The 27,590-nt window shown below is 43.9% G+C and overlaps 1 protein-coding gene and 1 pseudogene across 1 annotated transcript; both read left to right on the forward strand.

Annotated features, from left to right (window-relative positions):
* Positions 1-1,894: 1,894 nt before the first annotated feature.
* adma (adrenomedullin a) lies at positions 1,895-3,689 on the forward strand. The gene is made up of 4 exons (XM_024003376.2): positions 1,895-2,021; positions 2,584-2,699; positions 2,835-2,960; positions 3,185-3,689. Exons 2-4 carry the CDS (start codon positions 2,596-2,598, stop codon positions 3,486-3,488), a joined length of 534 nt encoding a protein of 177 aa, XP_023859144.1. The 5' UTR covers positions 1,895-2,021; positions 2,584-2,595; the 3' UTR covers positions 3,489-3,689.
* A 5,059-nt stretch (positions 3,690-8,748) lies between these two features.
* On the forward strand, positions 8,749-27,435 carry LOC111973748 (AMP deaminase 3-like; annotated as a pseudogene).
* Positions 27,436-27,590: the final 155 nt, after the last annotated feature.

Consider the following 27,590-nt stretch of genomic DNA (forward strand, 5'->3'; position numbering starts at 1 on the left):
ACTTGTCTGGGAGAGGCAATTATCATTACAAATGGTTACAAAATGTTTGCTGGTTTACAACACGTGTTTCACATTTATGTATTTACAGTAACACAAGGGACACCAGGTAAGCAAGGAAGCCGTAAGAATTATGTATAGAATGGTGTGTAGTAGGATTTCTATTCAAGGCTGAAGGGAGATTTAGGTGACCTTCTGTCTGAATTACTGCACGTGACATAGTAAAATGCGATACACACAGATATGTTCTATTCAGCACGTACAAGGTTCTTTATCACTTGTTTGAGATACATTCTGAGCACTGAGAAAGCATTTCACATGTTGTTCCCAAAATACTTACGTATTTGCTATTAAAGACATTACACATTGAAAGCCACAAATTGTGATTATCTGATCACATCTAGGCTTACATGTTTTTCAGTGTTCTTGAGATTTAAGGCCAAGTCTTGGGGACTACACAAGCGAATTTCAACGCACTGTTCCCATCCCCAGACATACCCTCACCAGACACCAGCTTTGGGTCCGCTGTGTGGTTGACTGGAATGAAAAAAACTAAAATTGTTAGACCCTGTGCTAATCCTGATAGCATCTTGTGCAGATATCTGTCCCCAGGGGCCTGTAATCAACATCTGCCTTATGACCCTCGCTGAAATTGTTTTGACCCCGCTGCATATCTCACTTTATTTCACTGCCCGTACTTTGAAATATGTCTCACCATTCATTCTGGAATGGTTTAATTTAGCTAAGCACATTTGAAAAGTAAATGTACTTTTATTATGGTCAAAGAGCTAAAGGGGTTCAGTGCAAAATCATTATACTTTGGTTTGAGATGAAGTCATATAATCAGTGATTGGGAGGAGCAGATATCAGTAACACAGGGATCAGACTTGCTGTCTCTTGTGACTTAACCTATTATCCCCTTTATTTAATGGATCTCAGTCGTGATGTGTTGAGCATGAAGAAGTCATCCTAATTGTTTTTGAAATACCATGTTAGTTAGAGATTATGTAAAGCCAACAGATATAATCTTATGATAAATAACCCTCTTGATTTATTTGAGATAACTGCTAAATTCATCTAAACATTTACATTAGTACAGCCAAATATTTGCCCTAATGTTTAAACAAACGCAGACATGGAGAATGTAGTGGTTATAATTTGACACACTTACTATTAATGAATAACTACTAAGTGTTCTTGTGTTATCTCATGTCAAACCCACCAACCAACTTTTCCTCAAGATGACTAAACTTGTAATCAGATATTGCCTTCAGAGGGCATTGTGTCAACACTGAAGAAATTATATATGACAAAAATGTGCCGGAATGCAGGTGGACAAAAGTTAATAACCCCTTGACCTCAAAGTTCAGTTATGTCTAAAATGTTTAATTATGTCAGTGGACATAATAATTTGGTTTAGAATGTTCTCTGCCTCCTCCCCAAATACCAAAGGAATGAGCACTCACCATTTTCTCTGTTGGGAGTGTGAATCATTGTTTCTTAATGTGTTTGCAAAAAATAATTTCTTTTTTCATTTTTTATGTAATCTTTATAAATACATTTGATAAAAAGAAAGTTGTAAAAATGTGAATTTCAAATCACAAATAAAGATTATGTCAATGAAAAACAGAGGAAATAACAACAACATTCCTTAACAAGTATTACAGTAAATCACTCTCATATGACCCAAATATTTATTGAATTACTTCTGGCTTATTTAAACTTTATTATTCTCCTGGGTTTGCTATGTTGTTGCATTATCCCACTGATAAAGCAGGCTTCCAGTAGTGCTGGTCTGTGTGGGGTGGAGTAGTGGGACTGGGATGAGTCTGTGTGTGTCAGTCAGTGAGCCCCTCCCACCTCCACTATAAAGGCTCATCGTCTGGTGTGTAGAGACTATTAGCACAGTGTCACAGCTGCCTTTCAGCACCAACAGCAACTTCAAGAAGCCTTTGGAATACTCTCTCCACATTGACTCTACYATAACTACTTTRTCACYCAAGTGAATTWTTGAAGGATTTCAGGTATGTACTTTCAATTGAACCAGATATTGACTGTTGCTCTGTTTGCCACAGATGGCTTTATCAGGAGCTCAAGTGCGTTAGACAAGGACAGGTTATCAATCTTATTATATAAGGAGTGCCGGTCTTCTTGTGCATGACTGTGGGGGGTTGTGGACGTCGGGCAGAAATACCAAATAAGGCTTATCTCTCTCTATCTAACCTTAAGTTTACCGGTTCTTTTTGGGTTATGGATTTAATTGACTGAATGGGATTGACTTTACTCAGGGGAGGTTAAAGCTTACTCTAGCTGAGGAAACTCAGTCTTCTATAGACTGTGTCCTGCTTTTCACTGGCCAGGGCCTGCAACTTGGTTGTAAGTTTACTTAAGAGAATAAAATGTGACCTTAGTGTGACATTTTAAATAAATGAATGATAAGTGAAAATAACTTGGCTTTTGGACTCTTGTGTAAGCAACAGCAAGAAGTTTGTGAGGGGAGGCTCACATGTAATGATAGGAGGTAACTCAGTAAGTTATCGTTAATAAGTAAATAACTAACACGTTTTTTCCCCACTTTCCCCACAGGTGCCAGTCAAAATGAAACTGATCCTGCAGTCTTTCATCTACGGCTGTCTGCTGGCCAACATTGCCCAGAGCGTGGCTGGATTCCAACTTGAAATTAGCCCAGAGCTCAAAATGAGGTGAGCTAATTGATGAGCTATTTGTCAAGATAAGTCTGCTACAATGCATAGTGACCATGATATCAGCACATACTGTTGTGTACTTTGTGGACTTCTTTGAACAGTTTTTAATGAGTTGGATTCCTTCTTTCCCAGGTTAAGCACATGGATGCAGAGCAGATTGAGACGAGATCTAAGCAGTTTTTCTGGAGAGAGGATAGCGGAGTCTGTACAGTTTGTCAGCCCAGAAGACGTCAGGGACACCCTGATTCCTCATTCCAGGTAAAAGCCTATACCATACAAACCTTTACATAACTCAATGTGCATGGTGCTATTTCGTTATCCTTGAGAAATCAAGATTTCAAATGGAATTAAGAGATTAATCACCATAGTCAAACAAGGCTCATTAAAGTAAGCAAGCTGYGGAGGGGATCTCTGAGYCAAGTTGTGTCYGCTCAGGAATGCARGGCATTAATTAATGGTCCTCTCCCTCCTCTCTCTTCCAGCACTGACATCAGTGTCCGAACCAAGAGGTCCAAAAATTCAGTGAACCAGGCCTGGAGACCGGGCTGCTCTCTGGGCACCTGYACKGTGCACGACCTGGCCCACCGCATCCACCAGCTCAACAACAAGCTAAAGATTGGTAGTGCACCCATCGACAAGATCAGCCCACAAGGCTACGGCCGGAGGCGTCGTTCCCTCCCTGAGCGCAGGGCCACACTGAGGCTGGAGGGGGGCAGGCTGAGGCCCGTGTGGGGCAACGCAGACTCACATGTTCACAAGCTGGAGGAGCTGTTCAGACGGACATGAGCTGGACTTGTACAGGGGAGGAACAGGGGAGGAGAGCAGCAGTCGAAGCTTAGTGTCTCTGCCCTGTTCTAAAATTCTCCAAATGCCTCAGACTTTTTCCAAATGTTCTCCAGTGCATTTTTTCCAGACGTGAGTACTGAGCGATAGCTGCAGCGCCTCTGGAAGCTGGACTTAGCAGAGGCATTGGCGATGCAGAGCGCCAAAACAACAGCTGGTCTACAGGCACTGGATGGCACCGTGAAGAGAGAGAGGGAGAGATGCTGAGGATGGTGCTATCTCTTCCCAGCTGTGGGAGAGGAGCAAGGTCAATACAGCGGTACAGACTCAGAGAAGAGTCCACTGCGTAAATACTGGGACTCTATAAACCTCTTATGCAGATCCTGAACTTTGAGTTTTACCCTGTGGATTACAGGAGCCAATTTCACCAAACCCTCTATACTCGTCTGCACTTTTCAGTCCCAGCCTTCTCAGTCAGACATCCATGTGGACCTAAAATACATCTAAAGACATCTGGTCCATGCCAAACAGGGAGATGAGACATAAGGAGATGGACTTATAATAAAGAGCTATGAAGCTGAAGTTTTTGGTCACTGTATGAGGGAAATGCATTAGAGATTGTATGAAATATCTGTGCCAGTCCACAATGGATGGAACTATACTTGAATATGTTTTGTATAAAACACATGTGCAATCTATGTATGTATATTTTTATTTGCCAGTTTGTATATAAGATATTTCAGATATCATTATTTAAATATTATATAGGTTAGATTCAACTACTTATGGAGATAGAACTATTTTTGTACAGGAAGAAAATATAAGGGCATTGTAACTATTTGTTGTTTCCACTATTGTTTGCATCATGGATGTTATATGTTTGGAATTGTGCTAATAGGATAAATGGTTTTATAGCTATGGTATAATATATTTGTAAATGTGGTCTATTTTATTTGTGTCGAAGCAATTAACATTGTCATACAATAAACATTTTGAATATAAAAGTTGACTCTGTCCAGACTTTCTCTTTTCCACAGGAAATTACTGTTGTAAATTGAAAGTGGCATTCTATTGTCTGCCCAGCTCCAGTGAGACATGTAGCACCTGGTCTGGGTTAAGTGATTTCAGGCTCTCATTAAATCAATTCCCCTTCCACTCTCCCTGTGGCCCCCCTAGAGGGCAGACAGGAGTGCCAGGCGCATTCCTGCATAGTACAGTGCATATTTGCTGGCTCACTCCACACTGCAGCGTGGCCCTTCAGCCATTACGGGAGGATGAGAGACCCAGCTCCATCTGCACACAATGGTAAACAGTCTGGACATCAGGATGCAGCGCTATGAGGGGGATGGAGGGGGGGTCTGTGTAACATTCCTGCGAGGCACGCAGAGAGCATCAAAAAAACAGCCATCGCGAAGCGCGTTCATGAGCTGTGCAGACAGACAGACAGACAGTCATTGCTATTAATCAACCACAGGAAGGTTGCAGTCACTCCATGGATGTTTGAAATATCAAAGCCTGTAAAAGATTATGTCTGTTATTTAGATATGCCCATTAGGTCAGGAACAGTTATTAATGCCAATAACAACATTACATTTGCTCTCATTAAACTTTAGTCTTCCACAGGCAAATTCTAAATGAAACTTTGAATAACTTTTAAGGGTTTCCAACAACTGTCTGTGGTATACCCTACCTAGATTGGTTTGCTTGCTGACCAAATCTATCGAAAATATGTTGCCGCACAAGTGAAGTGTACACCAGAACTCTATTTGATTGGTATGCCAGATACAATTTGGATGAACGTATGGTTCAAGAAGAGGCCATTGCACTTCCTTCCTGTCTTATTCAAAACATGGTCATTAGTAACTCCACTGGGCCAGAGAGAGGTTATGGATTGTCTTGGGTCATTGTAAAAGTTAGGGATAGGTGCCAATGGAATTGCAATGCAATTATTATCTGATTGTATAAGAAGGCATGCACTACAAGACAGCTTGCCAGAGACATGTTAAATTACATTGTTTTGGTTCTAATGCCATCTAGTGACTTAAAATGGCACCATCTTGACAAGGTGATTGCTTTCACCACCTACACAAAAGCACAATTTGTAAATGGTACTAATGGAAAATACATATGTCACCTATTCATTCTCCAGAAATGTTTTATGAAATCACTAAAGAGTAGTGAAACATCCTGGGCCTGTTACAGTTGGACCACAGCAGTGATGAAATACAGACAGGCAACACTGAGGACAGTAGCAGTCTATAAGGTGACATATGAGCTAAATGATGAGTATAGTCAGGTAAATGTCTCCCTAACCAGTGTTTGGACACCTCATCATCAATACTCCTTCCTCCAGGGGACACCCGGACAGTTAGAGACGTGGCAATCCTATAAGCCTGGGGGCCATGCATCTCAAGTTCGTTACTTTCCTTCATGTAAGGAATTCTTAAATGTGAGAACCGAAAAACAGTGGAAATATGCCAAGAGTATAAACATGCAATGGACCTCTCCATCTTCAAAGCCTCTGACAGTAATAATTCGAGTTGAAGAGGTGAGAATCTCTTTGATTTTGAACAGGGTGATCTGACTACAGATGTGACAGGACAGACGGTGCAGCAGGCCTTACATAAAGCATTATGTATACAGGTCAAGACTGATCAAGGAAAATGTGAGAGTTGTCAAGTACTAATCAATCACATTTTAACAAATTCTACCATGGGTCACCAAGAAGGCCCTGTTAGCCTATAGTTCAAGGTTTTTCCTGGAACTATGCAGACAGAACAAACACAAGACCTCTGGCCAAGTGAGACAACAAACTACCTAAAAACTACCCGACCCCAAAATCTGCAAGCTATGTCAAGTTTACAGGATTTTTTATATTTTTAAGTAGGAACTAAGTGGCTAGCCAGGTAGAAGTTCAGCGTATGTAAAACCATCAAGACCAGACAGTTGTCCATAAAGCCAAGAAGTTACCCATCACACAGTAAGACGGCACGGTACTAATGCCTTAGGGCTGTCATTCATCATATAACTGTAATGTACATTAGAAAGGAATATCCCACGTCTCATACTGTACTGTAGAATATAGAATATACATGACAATAAGCTTGCCCACACATGTTCATATTAGCTCACACTTTGGATTTATTTCAACAGTATCAAGCCTTAGTTTCCGCTCTATCAATAGACATATGTAAATGACACTACGGTACTACGCTCTTCTTTCTTGGCAACTCTGCCACCTGGTGGTGGGTACAGTATCTGACGCTTGGAAATACGCTGCTCTACAGTCAGTTGAACGACTGCTCACATAGGAAAACTCAACAAGGGTCCTGTCATTGTTCTGTTAAAAATCTGAGAAGAAAATGAAATGGATAGATGTGCCTTGCCATAGGAACACAAGGAGTCATCCAATGGTGTGATAGCGTCTACAAACTGACTAGTGCAGGTCTCCAATCAGTCAAAAATAATAACTCCCCCAGGCCCTCCTAGATGCTTGATAAGAGCCCATGGATTTGTAAGAGGTGTGATTCTTGTGTTCCTCTTAGACAGTTATCACAAAGTCACAAGAGGGCCATTCTTTCACAATGTCATCGAAGATACTCTATGTCAACCACTAAATATCACTTGATATCAATGCATAATTGAATCATCCAAATTAATGTAATCAATTGGTTAGCACAGCATGGCATGTGTGACATAAACAGAGTCCAAAGCTGTCAGGGAAGCCAAACATCAGCATACAATAAGGCTTTGATAAGATCACATACCTACGCTGTTTATGGACTCAGCCAGATCACTTCCACAGTCATATCAGTGGGACGCCATCTCCTTTCCCATGCTTCACATGGAGACATGATGCAGTTTTCCATTCTAGTTATGGAGGAAGTACATGACATGCTTTTCTCTACCCCAGGAGGACAACTAGAGGAGCCCAGGGCAGATTCATACAGTACAAGCCCATATCCTTCTGTCCTGCTGTCTGTCAGTCATTCAGGAGCAACAGACCGATGGCTCTGTGAGTGAGTCTTCTCCAGTCAACTTTAAAAGTGCCCTGATAACTGGAGCAGGGGAGGATTAGTGTTGTAATCTAGCACAGAGCCAGGCTAAATCAACACCACAGGGCCTGTGGCGGAAAAGGGCACAGCGGTAAAGCTGGATCTCCTCCTAGGCCCTGTGGAGAGCCACACCGCTCTCTCATGCTAGCTAAAACACTCTCTGATCATCTTTGACATACCACATGTGTGTTGAAGATGACCTCAGAGTGTGGATATTATCCAAAAACATCTACAATTCATGAGGTTGTAGTTAGAGTTACAGGGAGGTTGACATCTTGGCAGCATCATATCTTGCCCGAGCCTGGGTACCAGTCTGTTTATGTCATCATGCCACTCGTTGCCACTCCTGGTCATGCCATGGAGTTGACATGATACCAGATCTGGGACCAGGCTAATCTCACCCTAATATCCTGCAATAATAAATCCTCCACATGAGGGCCCTCTGTGTCTACAGCTGAAGGAGGACTCTTCACAAAGTACTGATGTTTAACAACATGCTCTTGCATGCAAAATGTCAGCACCTCTTTCTCAGTTTATCTCAGACCGAAGAGGGAGTTGCCAAAATGAGGGGCAGCAGTAGAATATGCAGAGAGGGACGGTGAGAGGACAACAATGGTAGTGTAACCTATGTGAGTTATGACCAACTGATACTCATTTGCATTCTGGATAAGTAGTAAGAATGAACACTTTACTTCATGTCATTTGCTATGCAGCGGCAGTGAAAGAGTTAAGGATGGTGTCTTGTGCACTGGAGGGCGATGAGTGAGTTATCTCCTTACCACCACAGGAGCAGAAAATGACTGAGGGTTTTCTCTGAGGGAACTTCCAGAGTTCAAATAGTCTGCCTGGCTGCAGAAGGTACGGAGGCACGGAGACAGAGGAGGTGAGTGAACAGCTATGGTCTAAAGATGTTATTGTATCTCACAAAGACTCAAATGATGGATCATTGACATATGTTGGTGATATGCTACATATTGAATGTGCATTGTGTTTCTTACATATTCTTACTGATTATTCTCCAGTTTCTCTGTCTAAGATCATATTAAAGTGATAAATGACTTGTGTGTTTATGAGCATCAATCTGTCAACGCTATGAGACTAATGTAAATGCATTAAGAGCCCATCCAACTGTGTCTGAGGAACACTCTGGRTAAAGCTGCGTTGCGCTCGTGCATGACTGCACTGTTTAGTTTTTCTCTCCCAGGCCCAAACACTGTGAGGAAGATGAGGAGAGGAGACACCTCTCTGCTGAAGCAGCAGTCAAGCCCCTGCTTGGGAAACGGTAAGCTTGCTCTCGACCTTCCTCCCCTTCTCTCCTTTTCTCTCCCTCTCTCAGGCTTATTCATTCACTCAATCTCTCATATGCTCTCTCACTCATAGATGTAGACCCTCATACATGTAGACATCAGAGCTATAGATAAAACAACTAGCACTCCAACCAGTGCTCATAAAGGTTGATCTACTGTACTCTACTCTCTTAAAATATCTTTAGCCAGGGTGATAAGTGTCTTTCTCATACACAGACTGACAGAGATGTAGTTGACCTTCTCTTATAGAGGTGTCTTTGACAGAAGGTACAGTAGTTCAGGACTGGACCCCCACCAGTGACAGCAGGCTGGTGTCTGAGAGAGCCCAGAGAGGACATGATAAAAACAGTGTGTGACAGCTGTGTYTGAGGCAAGAGAATTACTAATGGCTGGAGTGATCTCTGAACGTTCCTGCACAGGGACAGGGGGCGCTACAGTAAATGATCCAACACTGACAGAAAGATAGCAGGGATACAATGACCAGACCATTAGGAAACAACCCATCCAGGAGAAGCTCAAATTCCTTTTTGCCCCAATGTGCTAACATAATTGTATCAAAATGCCACTTGCAGACTCACAGGAGCTTCCTGGGACGTACAGAGGCTTAGAACAACATATACAACGGATCATGGCTCAGTTCTCGCTCATTCTCTCTGTCTCTCAGTCCCCACATCCCGCTATCATAAGTACATCAGTGCAGAGTGGGAACCATTGAGGTGTCTGTGCCTACATTCATCTCCTGTAATGCTCTCTATGGAGCTGCAGCAGAAATCCCCTCAGTCACATGATCTAATGCTCCCAAAACCAGATGTGCAGATCAATAATAGGAAGTCAGCTCCAATGCAGAACAACATTATTTCTCCATGTAATGAAGTGCTGAATGAAATATAGAGCAAGCTGAATGACATTGTTGCTGTCCAAAGATACTCTAAATCATTCTGCTGTGAGGCATTAGACCTCAACAGGCTAGGTATAAATAAACATGGATTGTTAACATTGTGACCTGCATGTTGGAGTGTGTGTGTGTGTGTGTGTGTGTGTGTGTGTGTGTGTGTGTGTGGTGTGTGTGTGTGTGTGTGTGTGTGTGTGTGTGTGTGTGTGTGTGTGTGTGTGTGTGTGTGTGTGTGTGTGTGTGTGTGTGTGTGTGTGTGTGTGTGTGTGTGTGTGTGTGTGTGTGTGTTGTGTGTGTGTGTGTGTGTGGAGCCAAGGGGGTTGGACAGGCAGCTAGGATGTAAGTTGTAGTCATGTGGGGTTAATCAGAGCTGCAGCAGTTGTCATTGCGGGGAAACAACAGGACCTTATCGACAACACTGAATTTAATCTGCCCTATATCTCTCTTTCTGGACCTCTACTGGGAACGCTGAACAACACCAGTACCAGGTAGGGAATGGAGCCCTATGTCATGTGTGTACAGCATACACTACAAGCTATGTGAGTGTCTCTGCCGAAGCCAGTGTCAGATAGGATCAGCCTGGACTGAAATCACACAGATCAGGGTAGAGGGTCCTATAWGGTTTCAAATTGGCAGCTTTGAGCATGAACATGAAGGACAGTGTGTACATGGGTAAACATGGGTTTGTGGGTCACTGTTTTGTCATCACCTATTCTAATTGGGTGATGTTAGAGTGTGAGGTAGTCTGATCCTTTACTGAGGATGATTACCCATCAGCTGACTGACATGATGCCAGAGAACTAGAGCAGAATTATTCATTCTAACACTATGCACCTAAACCAAGGTCAGTCAGAGCTGAGATTAAGTGTGTGGGCGGGTCTGTCGAGGCTCTGAGGCAAAGCAGTGATGCATGGCTGCGCAGCGGCAGTCCTCTCAATCAGGGCTGCCTGTGTAATGTTTACAATACTTGCAACGGCTGCATAGCTTGCTATCTGGCTACTTAAAGAGGAAGGCTGCGGCTACCAGCTTGTGATTCATTACTGTCCCAAAGATGGAGAGGAGTGTATGAGGAGTGTGTGTGTGTGAGTGTGTGTGAGTGTGTGTGAGCCCAGCCAGCTGGGGGGAGTGCCGGTGGCTTGCCTCTGGGCTCTCTCTTTGTTGACAGCCAGTTGTGACATATCCCAAGGATTAGTGGCTCTGTCGACATGATGCCATTGGCTTCTTAAAATAGATAGAGAAGGACACTCAAAGAAAACAGAACCGCGGTCGTGAACCACGGTAGGCTCAGTGTGGGACCGACCCACATCCCAGCCAGCCCGTCAGAGTCAGGCGACCAGCCTGTTAGCCAGTCTCTACCSCAGAGAGCCTGTACAGAGACACTGTGATCCTAGCTGAGATTTCCATCATCAGGACTCCCAGTGGAGACTGTACAGCACAGAGWGATGGCTGTGAACAGACCGGAAGGTAAGGCACGCAGATGATAACGAGTTAAGGTACACTACATACTGTTCTAGCAGCTAGAGCCTCGGAAACTATTGTGTTGCTGTTTGAGAGAGTGTGTTAAAGTTCATAACGTGTGATGGAAATGAGATGGCTATTACTCTGGGAGGAATACTGATGGCTTGTGGGTGTCTCTGACTGAGAAAATTATGTATAACTGATGCTGGGGCAGCAGTATAAGCAGAGAGACTAAGAGAGAGAGAGAGAGAGAGAGAGAGAGAGAGAGAGAGAGAGAGAGAGAGAGAGTGTGTGTGTGTGTGTGCGTGTGCACGTGTGTGTGAGAGTGAGGCAGGACTCCAATTCATTGAGAGGAAGAAGCGGTGCTAAATTATTTATGAGAACCCATCTATTAATCAATGCTGCTGCTGCTTCACAGAAACCCTCTCAGTTTTCAGAGTTCACCTGTGGTCTTTGCTGTAATGTGCTGCTCTCTCTGTCTGTCTGCAGTGCAGTGGGCAGTGGACAGGCGCTAGTTTGATCCACAAAGCTGTTCTTGGAAGTGGCTTAGGGTGAGCAGTGGGGTGTTTGTGGCACATAATTTTGGCAGGAATGGCAGCCCTCTTGGAAAGGCTTGTCAGAATGGAGCATTGACATTACTCTGTCACTGATGACACCAGAGCTTTTCTCTCAGGGGCACCAGGTCTGTATGGCCACAGTGCTGCCTGGGTGGATAGGGTTTTAAGTCATTTGGGGTATCAACAAACCCCTCGCGGTTTGGTCACTTGATCTGTCGGTGCAGACATGTCCCTAAATGGGACAGCAGTGTGGTTACTGGACCAGTGACCGACAATCAGACACTGGGCTATAAAGTCTACAGTACAACCGTTACTGTCACGGTTACACAGGTTATTATGATTAGGACCATAAACCTGAAAGGAATAGAGCTGGTATGTGTCTGGAGACAAATCAAAATGGCAGTCATACTGTATAAGTCGAGTTTTCAATTTTGAAAATCACGTTGAGCCACTTATGACAGCAGATTTTTTCAATGTAATCTGCCAGCTCAAGATTTGTGTCCCTAGCCTCATCTTGATACATGACAAACAAACATGTTCATGAAACAGTATAAACAACATCGTTGCAGCCTGAGTGTACCACTGCAGATACTCTGGTCTTCAGAAAAATGAAAAGAATGATGGAACAGCTGGGAATTAAAACTGAATTAAATCCCAGGGGTAATAAGATGACCTCTGACAGTACAATTCACTCAGCAGAGAGTCTATGAATAAGATAAACACTAACCTAATGTCATTCTCTACCCTGTCTCTATGTTGTCCTCAGAGAGGATAGTACGGGGCCTGGCATTGACCCTAAAGGTCATAAGTGAAAATAGCATATTGTCTCGGAGGCAAGTACGGTTAGCATGTTGGATGTAACGTGATCAGTTGTCAGTACTTATGTCGGTCACAAGTGCTCAAGGATCCGCTTACCAGAGTAATTTCAAAAGGAGATTGCAGTACGCCACAATTTGTCAATCTGTCATGGTGGTTGTTTTGCCTTGCCTCAAGGTAACTCTGGTAAGCAAATAAATCAATATATGCTAATAGATTTAATATTAGCTAACACATTGTGCCAATAGTTCTCCTTTAATACTAGGTGAATATGCAAAGCAATGCTTATAGCAGAGGGATGTCATGACAGTGAGGTGTTGTGATGACAAAGCAGATTTGAGTTCTGAGTGGATAGAAACGCTGGAAATGGCAGATATTTTGGGGGACAAATTAGGTGGCAGCTCCACCTCCTACAATAACGAAACTCCAATCTAACCCCTCCAAAACTCCAAAGTGTATACGTACATACTGTATCTGTACAGTGTTTATACTAAGCTGCTACACTACTGCTGGTGTTTTTACAGACATGCCACGACAATTCCCTAAGATCACGCTGAGTGAGGTGGATGAGGAGACACGTCTGCTGGCTGAGAAGGTGTATGCGTCAGCGCTGAAGGAGGAGGACACTAAGGAGGCCCTGTCCATGTTCACCGTCCCTGAGGACTGTCCCATCGGCATGCACCAGGCCAAGGAGAGGGAGCTGCTCAAAGAGCTGGCAGAGCAGCATTCAGAAGAGAGCGCCAAGAGGTGAGTCTGGCTCTCAACAATACAGGACCTCATGGAATCTAAACTAGCTGATCAATTCAGTACTGGAGTGTTAAGTATTTATAAGAATGTTTTGTTTCCAGGAAGAAGAGTTTCAAGATGATCCGTTCGCAGTCAGCATCCTTGCAGGGCCTGCAGATCCCTGTGACTGCAGAGTGGGCACGTTCTGTGGTGACCCCATTCCTCTCACCCTCCTCCACCTGCTCCTCACTTCCAGAGAACTGCCCCGAGTACCAGAGGGTCACCATCAGTGGAGACTACTGCGCTGGTGTAAGTGCTCCAAGCAGGTGGCATACAGTTCATACACAACTCATACAGTATTTCACTGCATACTGGAAGAGTTGCAATGAAATGGGACAGTAATGATTGTGTTTAGTTTTTCGTGTATTGATGTGAATATTGATGTGTATAGTGTATATTGATGTTTTTGGTTCATCTGTAAAAGAGAACTTGGACTCTTTATTTTATTTTTATTTCACCTTTATTTAACCAGGTAGGCTAGTTGAGAACAAGTTCTCATTTGCAACTGCGACCTGGCCAAGATAAAGCAAAGCAGTTCGACACATACAACAACACAGAGTTACACATGGAATAAAGAAACATACAATCAATAATACAGTAGAAAAATCTTTATACAGCATGTGCAAATGAGGTAGGATAAGAGAGGTAAGGCAATAAATAGGCCATGGTGGCAAAGTAATTACAATATAGCAATTAAACACTGGAATGGTAGGATGTGCAGAAGATGAATGTCCAAGTTGAGATACTGGGGTGCAAAGGAGCAAGATAAATAAATAAATACAGCATGGGGATGAGGTAGATTGGATGGGCTATTTACAGATGAGCTATGTACAGGTGCAGTGATCTGTGAGCTGCTCTGACAGCTGGTGCTTAAAGCTAGTGAGGGAGGTAAGAGTCTCCAGCTTCAGAGATTTTTGCAGTTCGTTCCAGTCATTGGCAGCAGAGAACTGGAAGGAGAGGCGACCAAAGGAAGAATTGGCTTTGGGGGTGACCAGTGAGATATACCTGCAGGAGCGCGTGCTACGGGTGGGTGCTGCTATGGTGACCAGTGAGCTGAGATAAGGTGGGGCTTTACCTAGCAGAGACTTGTAGATGACCTGGAGCCAGTGGGTTTGGCGACGAGTATGAAGCGAGGGCCAGCCAACGAGATCATACAGGTCGCAGTGGTGGGTAGTGTATGGGACTTTGGTGACAAAACGGATGACACTGTGATAGACTGCATCCAATTTGTTGAGTAGAGTGTTGGAGGCTATTTTGTAAATGACATCGCCGAAGTCGAGGATCGGTAGGATGGTCAGTTTTACGAGGGTATGTTTGGCAGCATGAGTGAAGGATGCTTTGTTGCGAAATAGGAAGCCGATTCTAGATTTCATTTTGGATTGGAGATGTTTAATGTGAGTCTGGAAGGAGAGTTTACAGTATAACCAGACACCTAGGTATTTGTAGTTGTCCACATATTCTAAGTCAGAACCGTGATGCTGGACGGGCAGGCAGGTGCAGGCAGCGATCGGTTGAAGAGCATGCATTTAGTTTTACTTGCATTTAAGAGCAGTTGGAGGCCACAGAAGGAGAGTTGTATGGCATTGAAGCTCATCTGGAGGTTAGTTAACACAGTGTCCAACGAAGGGCCAGAGGTATACAGAATGGTGTTGTCGGCGTAGAGGTGGATCAAAGAATCACCAGCAGCGAGAGCAACATCATTGATGTATACAGAGAAGAGAGTCGGCCCGAAAATTGAACCCTGTGGCACCCCCATAGAGACTGCCCGAGGTTCGGACAACAGGACCTCCGATTTGACATACTGAACTCTACCGGAGAAGTAGTTGGTGAACCAAGCGAGGCAATCATTTGAGAAACCAAGGTTGTTGAGTCTGCCAATAAGAATGTGGTGATTGACAGAGTCGAAAGCCTTAGCCAGGTCGATGAATACGGCTGCACAGTAATGTCTCTTATCGATGGCGGTTATGATATTGTTTAGGACCTTGAGCGTGGCTGAGGTGCACCCATGATCAGCTCTGAAACCAGATTGCATAGCGGAGAAGGTACGGTGAGATTCGAAATGGTCTGTAATCTGTTTGTTAACTTGGCTTTCAAAGACCTTAGAAAGGCAGGGTAGAATAGATATAGGTCTGTAGCAGTTTGGGTCTAGAGTGTCTCCCCCTGAAGAGGGGGAAGACCGCGGCAGGTTTCCAATCTATGCGAATCTCAGACGATATGAAAGAGATGTTGAACAGGCTAGTAATAGGGGTTGCAATAATTTCGGCAGATAATTTTAGAAAGAGAGGGTCCAGATTGTCTAGCCCGGCTGATTTGTAGTTGTCCAGATTTTGCGGCTCTTTCAGAACATCAGCTATCTGGATATGGGTGAAGGAGAAGTAGGGGAGGTTTGGGCGAGTTGCTGTGGGGAGCGCAGGGCTGTTGACCGGGGTAGGGGTAGCCAGGTGGAAAGCAAGACCAGCCGTAGAAAAATGCTTATTGAAATTCTCAATTATTGTGGATGTATCGGTAGTGACAGTGTTTCCTAGCCTCAGTGCAGTGGGCAGCTGGGAGGAGGTGTTCTTATTCTCCATGGACTTTACAGTGTCCCAGAACTTTTTTGAGTTTGTACTACAGGATGCAAATTTCTGTTTGAAAAAGCTAGCCTTAGCTTTCCTAACTGCCTGTGTATATTGGTTCCTAACTTCCCTAAAAAGTTGCATATCACGGGGGCTATTCGATGCTAATGCAGAACGCCACAGGATGTTTTTGTGCTGGTCAAGGGCAGACAGGTCTGGAGTGAACCAAGGGCTATATCTATTCCTAGTTCTACATTTTTTGATTGGAGCATGCTTATTTAAGATGGTGAGGACGGCACTTTTAAAGAATAACCAGGCATCCTCTACTGACGGGATGAGGTCAATGTCATTCCAGGATACCCCCGCCAGGGCAATTAGAAAGGCCTGTTCGCAGAAGTCCAGACTCAGCATGACTCCCTGTCAAAATACAAGTTTGATAAACAATTTAAATAATACAAGTGGTACTTTGGTATGACTTTAAATTCCCAGGTGGTTAGGAATAATTTTGTGTGGCAGGGAGTCCACAGGATGAAATGGAAAGCCATGTGATAAGACTCTCTCCTCTCCCCAGATCACAGTAGAGGACTATGAACAGGCAGCAAAAACCCTGATGAAAGCCCTGTTCATTAGGGAGAAGTACTCCAGACTGGCCTACCATCGCTTTCCCCGGACCGTCGCTCAGTTCCTCCGCAGCGCTGAGAACCAGACGTGGAAGGAAGAGGACGAGGTTCTACCAGGTATACACTGAGTGTACAAAACATTAACAACACCTTCCTACTTTTGAGTAGCACCTCCCTTTTGCTCTCAGAACAGCCTCAATTCGTCAGGGCATGGACTCTATAAGGTGTTGAAAGCGTTCCACGGGGATGCTGGCCAATGTTGACTCCCGTGCTTCCCACAGTTGTGACAATTTGTCTGGATGTCCTTTAGGTGGTGGACCATTCTTGATACACACGGGAAACTGTTGAGTGTGAAAAACCAAGCAGCGTTGCAGCTCTTGACACAAACCGGTGCACCTAGCACCTACTACCATACCCCGTTCTTTTGTCTTGCCCATTCACCCTCTGAATGGCACACGTACACAGTCCATGTCTCAATTGTCTCAAGCGGATTTAACAAGTGACATCAATAACTGAACATAGCTTTCACCCTGAATTTCCCTGGTCAATCTATGTCATGGTGTTCATAATGTTTTGTACACTCAGTGTATACTCAAACAGTGCCCATAAATTAACTATATGTACATAATGTGTTCTTAACGTCCTGTACAAGTGGAGTCCATTGTATTAGTCTATGTCAGTCATACTGGTCTCCCCACAGATGTCTGCCCTTGCCCTAGAGAGGGGGAGGACCCTTACAGCATTGAGAATATCCCAGACAACCTGAGCTATGAGCTGCAGACGAAAGATGGCATAGTGTATGTGTATGAGAACGCAGAGGCTCTAAGTCTGAACAGGCCCCGCAGCCTGCCCTACCCTGACCTGGAGACCTTCGCCATAGACCTCAGCCATGTGCTGGCCATGATCGTTGATGGACCCACGTGAGTGACCACCACTTCCTGAACTCACCACTGTGTAATGGAGCTTTATTTTTGTCTCTGCATAACTAATGTGCTTTCCAGGAAGACCTATTGTCACAGACGCCTGAACTTCCTGGGCTCAAAGTTCTACCTGCATGAAATGCTCAATGAGATGGCTGAGCTAAAGGAACTTAAGGGTGTTCCACACAGAGACTTCTACAATGTCAGAAAGGCAAGTTCCAACACTTGAATGTGAAAGCTAAATGTGTCATGGAAAAAGTGAAAGTCCACCATTTAGACTAAATCTGATTTGTCCACTTTCCGACTGTGATGTCTCTTTCCCCAGGTGGACACACACATCCATGCAGCCGCCTGCATGTCCCAGAAGCACCTTCTAAACTTCATCCAGACCACCTACAAGACGGAGGCAGACCGTGTGGTGCTGGAGAAGGGCGGGCGGAAGCTGACCCTCAGAGAGGTGTTTGAACACCTCAACATGGACCCCTATGACCTCACTGTGGACTCCCTGGATGTACACGCTGTAAGACCCTCCCTCTCCCTATCTATTTCTCCTGCCATCATGCATACCCTTACAAAGAAAAACAAATGAAAAAAGGTGAAAACAAATGGTTTTCAGACACGTGTGAAGTTTCATATGTTAATTTTCCATATATTTTTCCCTCGTGTGAAAATATATAACACTAGTACTCTATTAGGTGTTTAAAGCGGCAATCCTTAATTGAAACATAAACAAAGGTGTTTCCCCACCACAGTTTCAGTAAAAAGCCAAGGTTTGGGGCTGGAGAAATGCAACCACTCTCAAATCCTTACCCTACGCTACGGATGCAAGGACTGTACATCCATGATATACTACATGACCAAATGTATGTGAACACTTGCTCGTCGAACATCTCATTCCAAAATCATGGGCATTAATATGGAGTTGGTCCTCCCTTTGCAGCTATAACAGCCTCCACTCTTCTGGGAAGGCTTCCACTAGATGTTGGAACATTGAATCATCTTCTACAATGTCATTGTATGCTGTACCATTAAGCTTTCCCTTCACTGGAACTAAGTGGCCTAGCCCGAACCATGAAAAACAGCCCCAGACCATTATTCCTCCTCCACCAAACTTTACAGTTGGCACTATGCATTGGGGCAGGTAGCATTCTCCTGGCATCCGCCAAACCCAGATTCGTCTGTCGGAGTGCCAGATGGTGAAGCGTGATTCATCACTCCAGAGAACTTGTTTCCACTGCTCCAGAGTCCAATGGCAGCGAGCTTTACACAACTCCAGCCGACGCTTGACATTGCACATGGTGATCTTTGCGCATGGTGAACCCATTTCATGAAGCTCCCAACGAACAGTTATTGTGCTGACGTTGTTTCCAGAGGCAGTTTGGAACTCGGTAGTTGCAACCAAGGACAGACCAACTCCAGAGTGTTGCAACCGAGGACAGACCAACTCCAGAGTGTTGCAACCGAGGACAGACCAACTCCAGAGTGTTGCAACCGAGGACAAGACCAACTCCAGAGTTTTGCAACCCGAGGACAGACCAACTCCAGATTGTTGCAACCGAGGACAGACCAACTCCAGAGTGTTGGCAACCAAGGACAGACCAACTCCAGAGTGTTGCAACCGAGGACAGACCAACTCCAGAGTGTTGCAACCGAGGACAGACCAACTCCAGATTGTGCAACCGAGGAAGACCACTCCAGAGTGTTGCAACCGAGGACAGACCAACTCCAGAGTGTTGCAACCGAGGACAGACCAACTCCAGAGTGTTGCAACCGAGGACAGACCATTTTTAAGCGCTATGCACTTCAGCACTCAGCACTGAGGCAAAAGGTTTTATATTCTTCAAGAATCAATTGGTAAATATGATTAATTCATAAATCCCAAAATGGATGTAGTCGCAAAGGATTGCCCCTGTAATAACAGGCAGTGACTTTCATACAGCAGAACTACACTGAGTGTACAAAACATTAAGAACACCTACTCTTTCCATGACATAGACTGACCAGGTGAATCCAGGTGAAAGCCATTATCCCTTATTGATGTCACTTGTTAAATCCACTTCAATCAGTGTAGATGAATGGGAGGAGATAGGTTAAATAATAATTTTTAAGCCTTGAAACAATTGAGATATTGATTGTGTATGTGTGCCATTCAGGGGGTGAAGACAAAAGTAAGACAAAAGATTTAAGTGACAGGCGCACTGGTTTGTGTCAAGAGCTGCAATGCTGCTGGGTTTTTCAGTTTCCCGTGTGTATCAAGACTGGTCAACCACCCAAAGGACATCCAGCCAACTGTTGAATGCATTGGAGTCAACGCGGGCCAGCATCCCTGTGGAACACTTACGACACCTTGTAGAGTTCATGCCCTGATTAATTGAGGCTGTTCTGACGGCAAAAGGGGGTTGCAACTCAATATTAGGATGGTATTTTTAATGTTTTGTACACTCAGTGTTTGTCACCATTTGAACGTGATCCATTAACATGCCCGAAAAGAGAAATCATTGTCACGCCCTGACCATAGTAAGCTGTTTTGTCTCTGTGTTGGTTGGGGCTGTGACTTGTGACTTGGGTGGGTCATCTAGGTGTTTTTGTATTTCTATGGTGGCCTGATATGGTTCCCAATCAGAGGCAGCTGTTTATCGTTGTCTCTGATTGGGGATCATATTTAGGTAGCCATTCCCTCATTTGTGTTTGTGGGATATTGACTATGTGTAGTTGCCTGTCAGCACTATTTTGTATAGCTTCACGTTTCGTTTGTTATTTTTGTTGGTTTGTTCGGTGTTCATTCATTAAAAGAGAATGTACGCATACCACGCTGCGCCTTGGTCTACTCATTTCAATGATCGTGACAATAATGTTGTCCACTGTTCTGCGAATGTCCTGCATAATTTGTAACGCATTTAGGATTTTTAGATGCAGTCACCCTAATTCCAGGGGTGGAAACATTGCTACTGTAACATGTTAACAGAATAACATTATTTCAACCCCACATGTGAACTTGCAACTCCACATGTGAAGTTTTCTTACATGTGAAACTGCACATTTTAATTATTTGTCATTTTTATCATGTGAAAGTATTCAGACCCCTTGACTTTTTCACATTTTGTTATGTTACAGATTTATTCTAAAATGTATTAAATAGTTTTTTCCCCTCATCAATCTACACAATACCCCATAATGACAAAGCAAAAACATTTACTTATGTAAATGTGAAATATCAGACCCTTTACTTAGTACTTGAAGCACCTTTGGCAGCAGTTAAAGCATCGAGTCTTCTTGGGTATGACACTACAAGATTGGCACACCTGTATTTGAGGAGTTTCTACCATTCTTCTCTGCAGATCCTCTCAAGCTCTGTCAGGTTGGATGGGGAGGACGGCGACCCTAAGCACACAGCCAAGACAACGCAGGTGTGGCTTCGGGACAAGTCTCTCCAGTGATGTTCGATCGGGTTCAAGTCCGGGCTCTGGTTGGGCCACTCAAGGACATTCAGAGACTTGTCCCGGAGCCACTCCTGCGTTGTCTTGGCTATGTGCTTAGGGTCGTTGTCCTGTTGGAAGGTAAACTTTCGCGTCAGTCTAAGTTCCTGAGCGCTCTGAAGCAGGTTTTTATCAAGGATCCCTCATTACTTTGCTCCGTTCACCTTTCCCTCGATCCTGACTAGTCTCCTAGTCCCTGCCGCTGAAAAACATCCTCACAGCATGATGCTGCCACCACCGTGCATCACCATGAGGAAGGTCTTGGCCAGGTGATGAGCGGTGCCTGGTTTCCTCCAGACGTGACGCTTGGCATTCAGGCCAAAGAGTTCAATCTTGGTTTCATCAGACCAGAGAATTTTGTTTCTCATGGTCTGAGAGTCTAAGTGCCTTTTGGCAAACTCCAAGTGGGCTGTCATGTGCTTTTTACTGAGGAGTGGCTTCCGTCTGGCCACTCTACCATAAAGGTCTGATTGGTGGAGTGCTGCAGAGATGGTGGTCCTTCTGGAAAGTTCTCCCATCTCCACAGAGAAACTCTAGACCTCTGTCAGAGTGACTATCGGGTTCTTATCGGGTTCTTATGTCCCCCGGTTGCTCAGTTTGGCCGGCGGCCAGCTCTAGGAAGACTCTTAGTGGTTCCAAACTTCTTCCATTTAAGAATGATGGAGGCCACTGTGTTGTTTGGGACCTTCAATGCTGTCGAAATGTTTTGGTACCCTTCTACAGATCTGTGCTTTGACACAATCCTGTCTCTGAGCTCTACGGCCAATTCCTTCGACCTCATGGCTTGGTTTTTGCTCTGACATGCACTGTCAACTGTGGGACCTTAAATAGATAGGTGTGTGCCTTTCCAAATCCTGTCCAATCAATTGAATTTCCCACAGGTGGACTCCAATCAAGTTGCAGAAACATCTCAAGGATAATCAACAGAAACAGGATGCACCTGAGCTCAACTTCGAGTCTCATAGCAAAAGGTCTGAATACTTTTTTTCATTTTTAATAAATTGGCAAAAAGTTCAAAAAAATAGTTTTTTTTTTGCGATTATGTGGTATTCTATGTAGATTGTTGAGTTTTTATTTTATTTAAACTATTTTAGAATAAAAGTCAAGGGGTCTGAATACTTTCCGAAGGCACTGTATGAAACTGCAAATGTGATTTTCACATGTGAACTTGTATTTCCACATGGGAGAGTGAGATTTTCACATGTGAACTTGCATTTCCACATGGGAGAGTGAGATTTTCACATGTGAACTTGCATTTCCACATGGGAGAGTGAGATTTTCACATGTGAACTTGCATTTCCACATGGGAGAGTGAGATTTTCACATGTGAACTTGCATTTCCACATGGGAGAGTGAGATTTTCACATGTGAACTTGCATTTCCACATGGGAGAGTGAGATTTTCACATGTGAACTTGCATTTCCACATGGGAGAGTGAGATTTTCACATGTGAAACTACATATCTAATTTTGACCTGGAAATTTCCCAAGTGAAACCCCAATTCACATGTTTTTTTATTTTATTCAACTAGGCATATCAGTTAAGAACAAATTCTTATTTACAATGAATGCCTACCGGGGAACAGTGGGTTAACGGCCTTGTTCAGGGGCAGATCGACAGATTTCTATCTTGTCAGCTCGGGGATTCAATCCAGCAACTTTTCGGTTACTGGCCCAACGCTCTAACCACTAGGATACCTGCCACCCCAATTTTCACCTCACCATGTTATGTGAAAACATGTTTCTCTCCTCACATGTTAGACGGTGGTGTTAACATGTGAAATTTAAGTTCAACATCTGAAACCAGAATGCTAATTTGAAATGTGTTTTTTTGTAAGAGTATATCATCCATACTGTACAGGAACAGCTGTTATGCCATAAAACACATATTTATTGTGTAACCATAGCTGTTCAGGTATACCTATAGCTAGAGACACTTGTTCGTTTTGGAGATCTGTTAGCACCATCCATAAGCTAATATTAGATCTCTGTGTGTGTCTCACCCCACAGGGCAGACAAACCTTTCACAGATTCGATAAGTTCAACTCCAAGTACAACCCAGTGGGGGCCAGTGAACTCAGAGAAATCTACCTGAAAACAGACAACCTCATAGATGGAGAGTACTTTGCACGCATTATCAAGGTATAGTTAATTCATACAGAAAACATCCTGATTCTCTGAAATTGATAACACACGTTATGTTGCACAAGCTATCATTACTATACAACAACAACATGTGCAGCAACACATTTGAGGATGTGTTACTCTGATGGATGGGAGGTGACAGAGAGCCAGAATAATGGTGTTGTTTGGAGATGAGAGAACTTCTCACTTATTTGATCTTTCTACCACGTCTTGCCCTTGACAGGAAGTGTCCCATGACCTAGAGGAGAGTAAGTACCAGCATGCTGAGCCTCGTCTGTCCATCTACGGACGCTCTGCAGACGAATGGGACAGCCTCTCCAAGTGGTTCATCCAGCACAAAGTGCACTCTACCAACATGCAGTGGATCATCCAAGTACCCAGGATCTAGTAAGTGCTGCTGCCTGAGTGACAGCTGAAGGCAAAGAGTTACATTTCACKTTCAACTGGAGRARGWATGTAACATGGCYACTATRAAAGATARTACTCTTTTTRTGAGATGTTTGTCATSCTTAAAAATSTTTCACTTCTTTCAGTGATATTTTCAAGTCAAAGAAGTTGATCACTAACTTTGCCAAGATGTTGGAGAACATATTCCTTCCTCTGTTTGAGGCTACAGTCAAGCCACAGAAGCATAAAGAGCTACATGTATTTCTCAAATATGTGAGTATAATTCATTTAGATTTTCCTGCAAAATGTACCTGATAGTGTCAACCATTCACCGTTCAACCCTACTCTTCCTGTGCAGGTAACAGGCTTTGACAGTGTGGATGATGAGTCCAAGCACAGTGACCACATGTTCTCTACAAGAGCCCCAAGCCTGAGCAGTGGACAGCAGATGAAAACCCTCCCTACAGCTACTACCTCTTCCACATGTACGCCAACATCATGGTGCTCACAATCTGAGGAAGTAAGTACCTGTTGCTATCTGCCCCTCTCAGGCCTCTGGTAACGAACCCAAACCATTATATCCTTTCAAGAGAAACCGAGAGTTCCAACTGTCCTTCTACTGATGCTGCTGAGGGGAAATGTAGGTTGTTACACCCATGTTCAGTTGCTATTATTCATTGAATTTAAGGCACTTCAGAATGAGGCAACCAAGGGGAGCAGAACAGGTGTCTGGTTGCAGGCATGCTACATTGCTGCACAGTGTAATGCACCAACGCATCTATAAATAAATTCCCTATGATAATACAAAGGAATAGAATTACAGTCTCTGACAGACTTGAATTACTGGCACATATGGTCAAGGAGCTCCTCCAAAGGCACTGAAGATGCTACTGTAGGCCTACATAATACACTTGTGTAGCTCTGTGTTGTGTGTGGTGGTGTGGTGTGTTGTGTGTGGTGTGGTGTGTGTGTGTGGTGTGTGTGTGTGTGTGTGTGTGTGTGTGTTGTGTGTGTGTGTGTGTGGTGTGTGTGTGTGTGTGTGTGTGTGTGTGGTGTGTGTGTGTGTGTGTGTTGTGTGTGTGTGTGTGTGTGTGTGTGTGAATATGACCACTGAATATTTCCCTGGGTCTCTTCCAGAGAGCGAGGCTTAAGCACCTTCCAGTTCCGTCCACATTGCGGGGAGGCTGGATCCATCACCCACCTGGTCTCTGCTTTCCTCACAGCTGACAACATCTCCCATGGCCTCAACCTCAAGAAGGTCATTTACTACTAGACTGAATCCTGCATCAACTGTCCTCAACACACTCCAGCCTACACACATTTATTTGCCATCAATGGACTAATATAATTCCTCAACTCCCCAGCATGTTTGAATGGAGCACTCTCATGCTGATCTCCCATGTGATACAGTAGGTGCTACTCACATGAATAGTGGATGTCATGAGATGACCCTAAAGAAATGCAAAGCTATCTAATATTCTCACATGAAAGCACGCTGTATAAATGCAAGCCATTGTACTGTATTACAGTAACAGTGTTCAGCCCTTCAGGGCTTCCTGTTTGCTTCATTTTCCTGTCTTTCTGTGGGCCTAACCAGCACACAGACAAGGAAAGGCCCTGTCTACCAGGCCTGCTCAATGCAAATACAGCCACTGAAAATAACYGAGCCAGCCACAGGGACAGGAGCTAGCTTTCAACTTTTGACACATTTTAACATCTACCGTGTCTGCTGAACAGTAAGCAGAGACCCTGTACGCTGAGCAGGTGACAGTGAGGTGTGTGTGAGTCTGTGTGTATGTACTGAGTGTGTCTGTCTCTCTCTGCCACAGAGCCCTGTCCTACAGTACCTGTACTACCTGGCCCAGGTGCCCATTGCCATGTCTCCTCTGAGCAATAACAGCTTGTTCCTGGAATATTCCAAAAACCCTCTCAGGGARTTCCTACACAAGGGGCTGTGTGTGTCTCTATCAACAGATGATCCTATGCAGTTCCACTATACCAAGGTAAACTCCAGCTGAGTGTTCCATAGCTGTTTTGTAGGACAGTACTTGATGACAGTGTGTCCTGTCTGTAGGAGGCACTGATGGAGGAGTATGCCATYGCGGCCCAGCTGTGGAAGCTCAGCACCTGTGATGTGTGTGAGATTGCCAGGAACAGTGTGCTGCAGAGTGGCCTGTCTCACCAGGTAGAGCCCTGGGCATTGATATCTACCCTCTTAGAAAAAAGGGTTCCAAAAGGGTTCTTCGCTGTCCCAACAGGAGAACCCTCTTTGTTCCAGGTAGAACCCTTTTTGGTTCTAAGTAGAAACGCTCTGTGGAAAGGATTCTACATGAAACCCAAAAGTGTTCTAACAGGAACCAAAAAGGGTACTTCAAAGGGTTTCCTATGGGGACAGCCAATGAACTTTTACGTTCTAGATAACACCTTTTTTATAAGAGTGTATAATAGCATGAATGCAAAATAACATTAAAATATCCTTCCCCTGTCCCCCATCTAATGGAGTGGTTATACCTAAGGAGCTTACATGATATACAATCTCTGGTAATACTGTATGACTCATTTTGTGCAGGAGAAGAAGCACTTTATTGGGGCCAACTACTTGAAGGATGGACCTGAGGGGAACGACATTCGGCGGACCAATGTGGCTCAGATCCGCATGGCCTACCGCCACGAGACCCTGTGCAATGAGCTCAGCTTCCTAGTGGATGCAGTGAAAACTGAAGCGGCCATTGGCACACAACCAGAGTTACCACAATAACATGGGATTTAGCTCAATCCGTGCATGTAAGCTCTCAACCATCACAACGGTATCTCTTGCATTCACGGGGGAAAAAACCCAATGGTTTGAATGAATAAGTGTGTCTCCTGTTTCTCTGGCTGCATGTGTGCTAGTAGTTCTGAAAGTAGTGCTCAAGTGGCAAAAGTGATCCCCGAAAATTGTGTGCCATGTGCAGATATATGCGTAAGTGGCTGGCCCACATGGAGGAATATGTAGGTCAAGCACAGTTTCCAGAAAAGCAGTTGCTTTCAAACTAGGCATTTCATGGATAATTGAGGTAAGACAGTAATTCTGCTAATAGATCATGCATGTATGAACTACACATTGACACATCCAAAGCGGGAGGCTTAATAAATACTTATTAGTCGCCAAAGTTCCGGAGCATGTCTTTAACAGTATAAAAATAGTTTGGAGAGGTAGCAGTAGGAGCCAACTACATCTTAGTGTCTAAATTATGTATGTCCACAGTACAAAGGTTTCTTTCTACAGTGCAGCAACATCATTTGCACTAAGGCTGGTTCACTCTGCAGAGCACTTACTCACAGTTCAGTAATGTTACAAAATATTTGGGTTTCAAGTGCAATGTCTGGGAGAAAAAACACTGGCCACTTCTACTTTGATGTCTAACACTCACTGTATCATGCCCTAGTGATGGGCGGTCCCAGCTGTTTACGGAACCTGACAGTGTTTACCTCTGGAGCTGGAACACTGCTTTAGCTGTGATGAATGGTACATTTCCACTGTCCCTTTCCATGTGTGCTTGTTTTTTACAGGATGTCATGCAGTAGGTTCCAAGGAGGACACTGAAGTCAGTTGTGGACACTGTAGGTACAAAACATTGTACTTGTATGCACTGTATGATATTTGCTTGAAATATTTGTGTGAATGTTTTGTTTCAATTTGAATGAAAACAGGCATTTCTATTGGTCAGAGTATGCAATATTTAATTTGGATGTACTGTATGTATAACTTTGGAAAGCAACTATGAGCCAATTGAATGTTGAGAGTTTGGACAAGAGAGAAAAATGTGAAGGCATGTCTTCTCCTCTAGTTGCACTGAGATACAAGTGTCCAAAGATGGCCAAAGATGTTATACTGCTCTCTCACCTCTTGCTCGTTAGTGGTTGACAGAATGCTGTAAAATAGCCTGTTTTTAATTATGTTACTTTTGTTATCAATAAAGATATTTAAACATGGATTATTCCGTTTTTTTTTGTCATGCAGCAATTTAAAACTGTGAGATAATGGAATACATAGTTTATTAGAACATGAATACTACGAAGCGCTAACCCAAATATCCTGGCAGTAGCCTGACACATTTCCAAAAAGGCTAAGAAGTAACTGCAAGGCAGG

The sequence above is a fragment of the Salvelinus sp. IW2-2015 genome, linkage group LG15, assembly GCF_002910315.2.
Source record: "Salvelinus sp. IW2-2015 linkage group LG15, ASM291031v2, whole genome shotgun sequence".
Lineage (NCBI taxonomy): Eukaryota > Metazoa > Chordata > Actinopteri > Salmoniformes > Salmonidae > Salvelinus > Salvelinus sp. IW2-2015.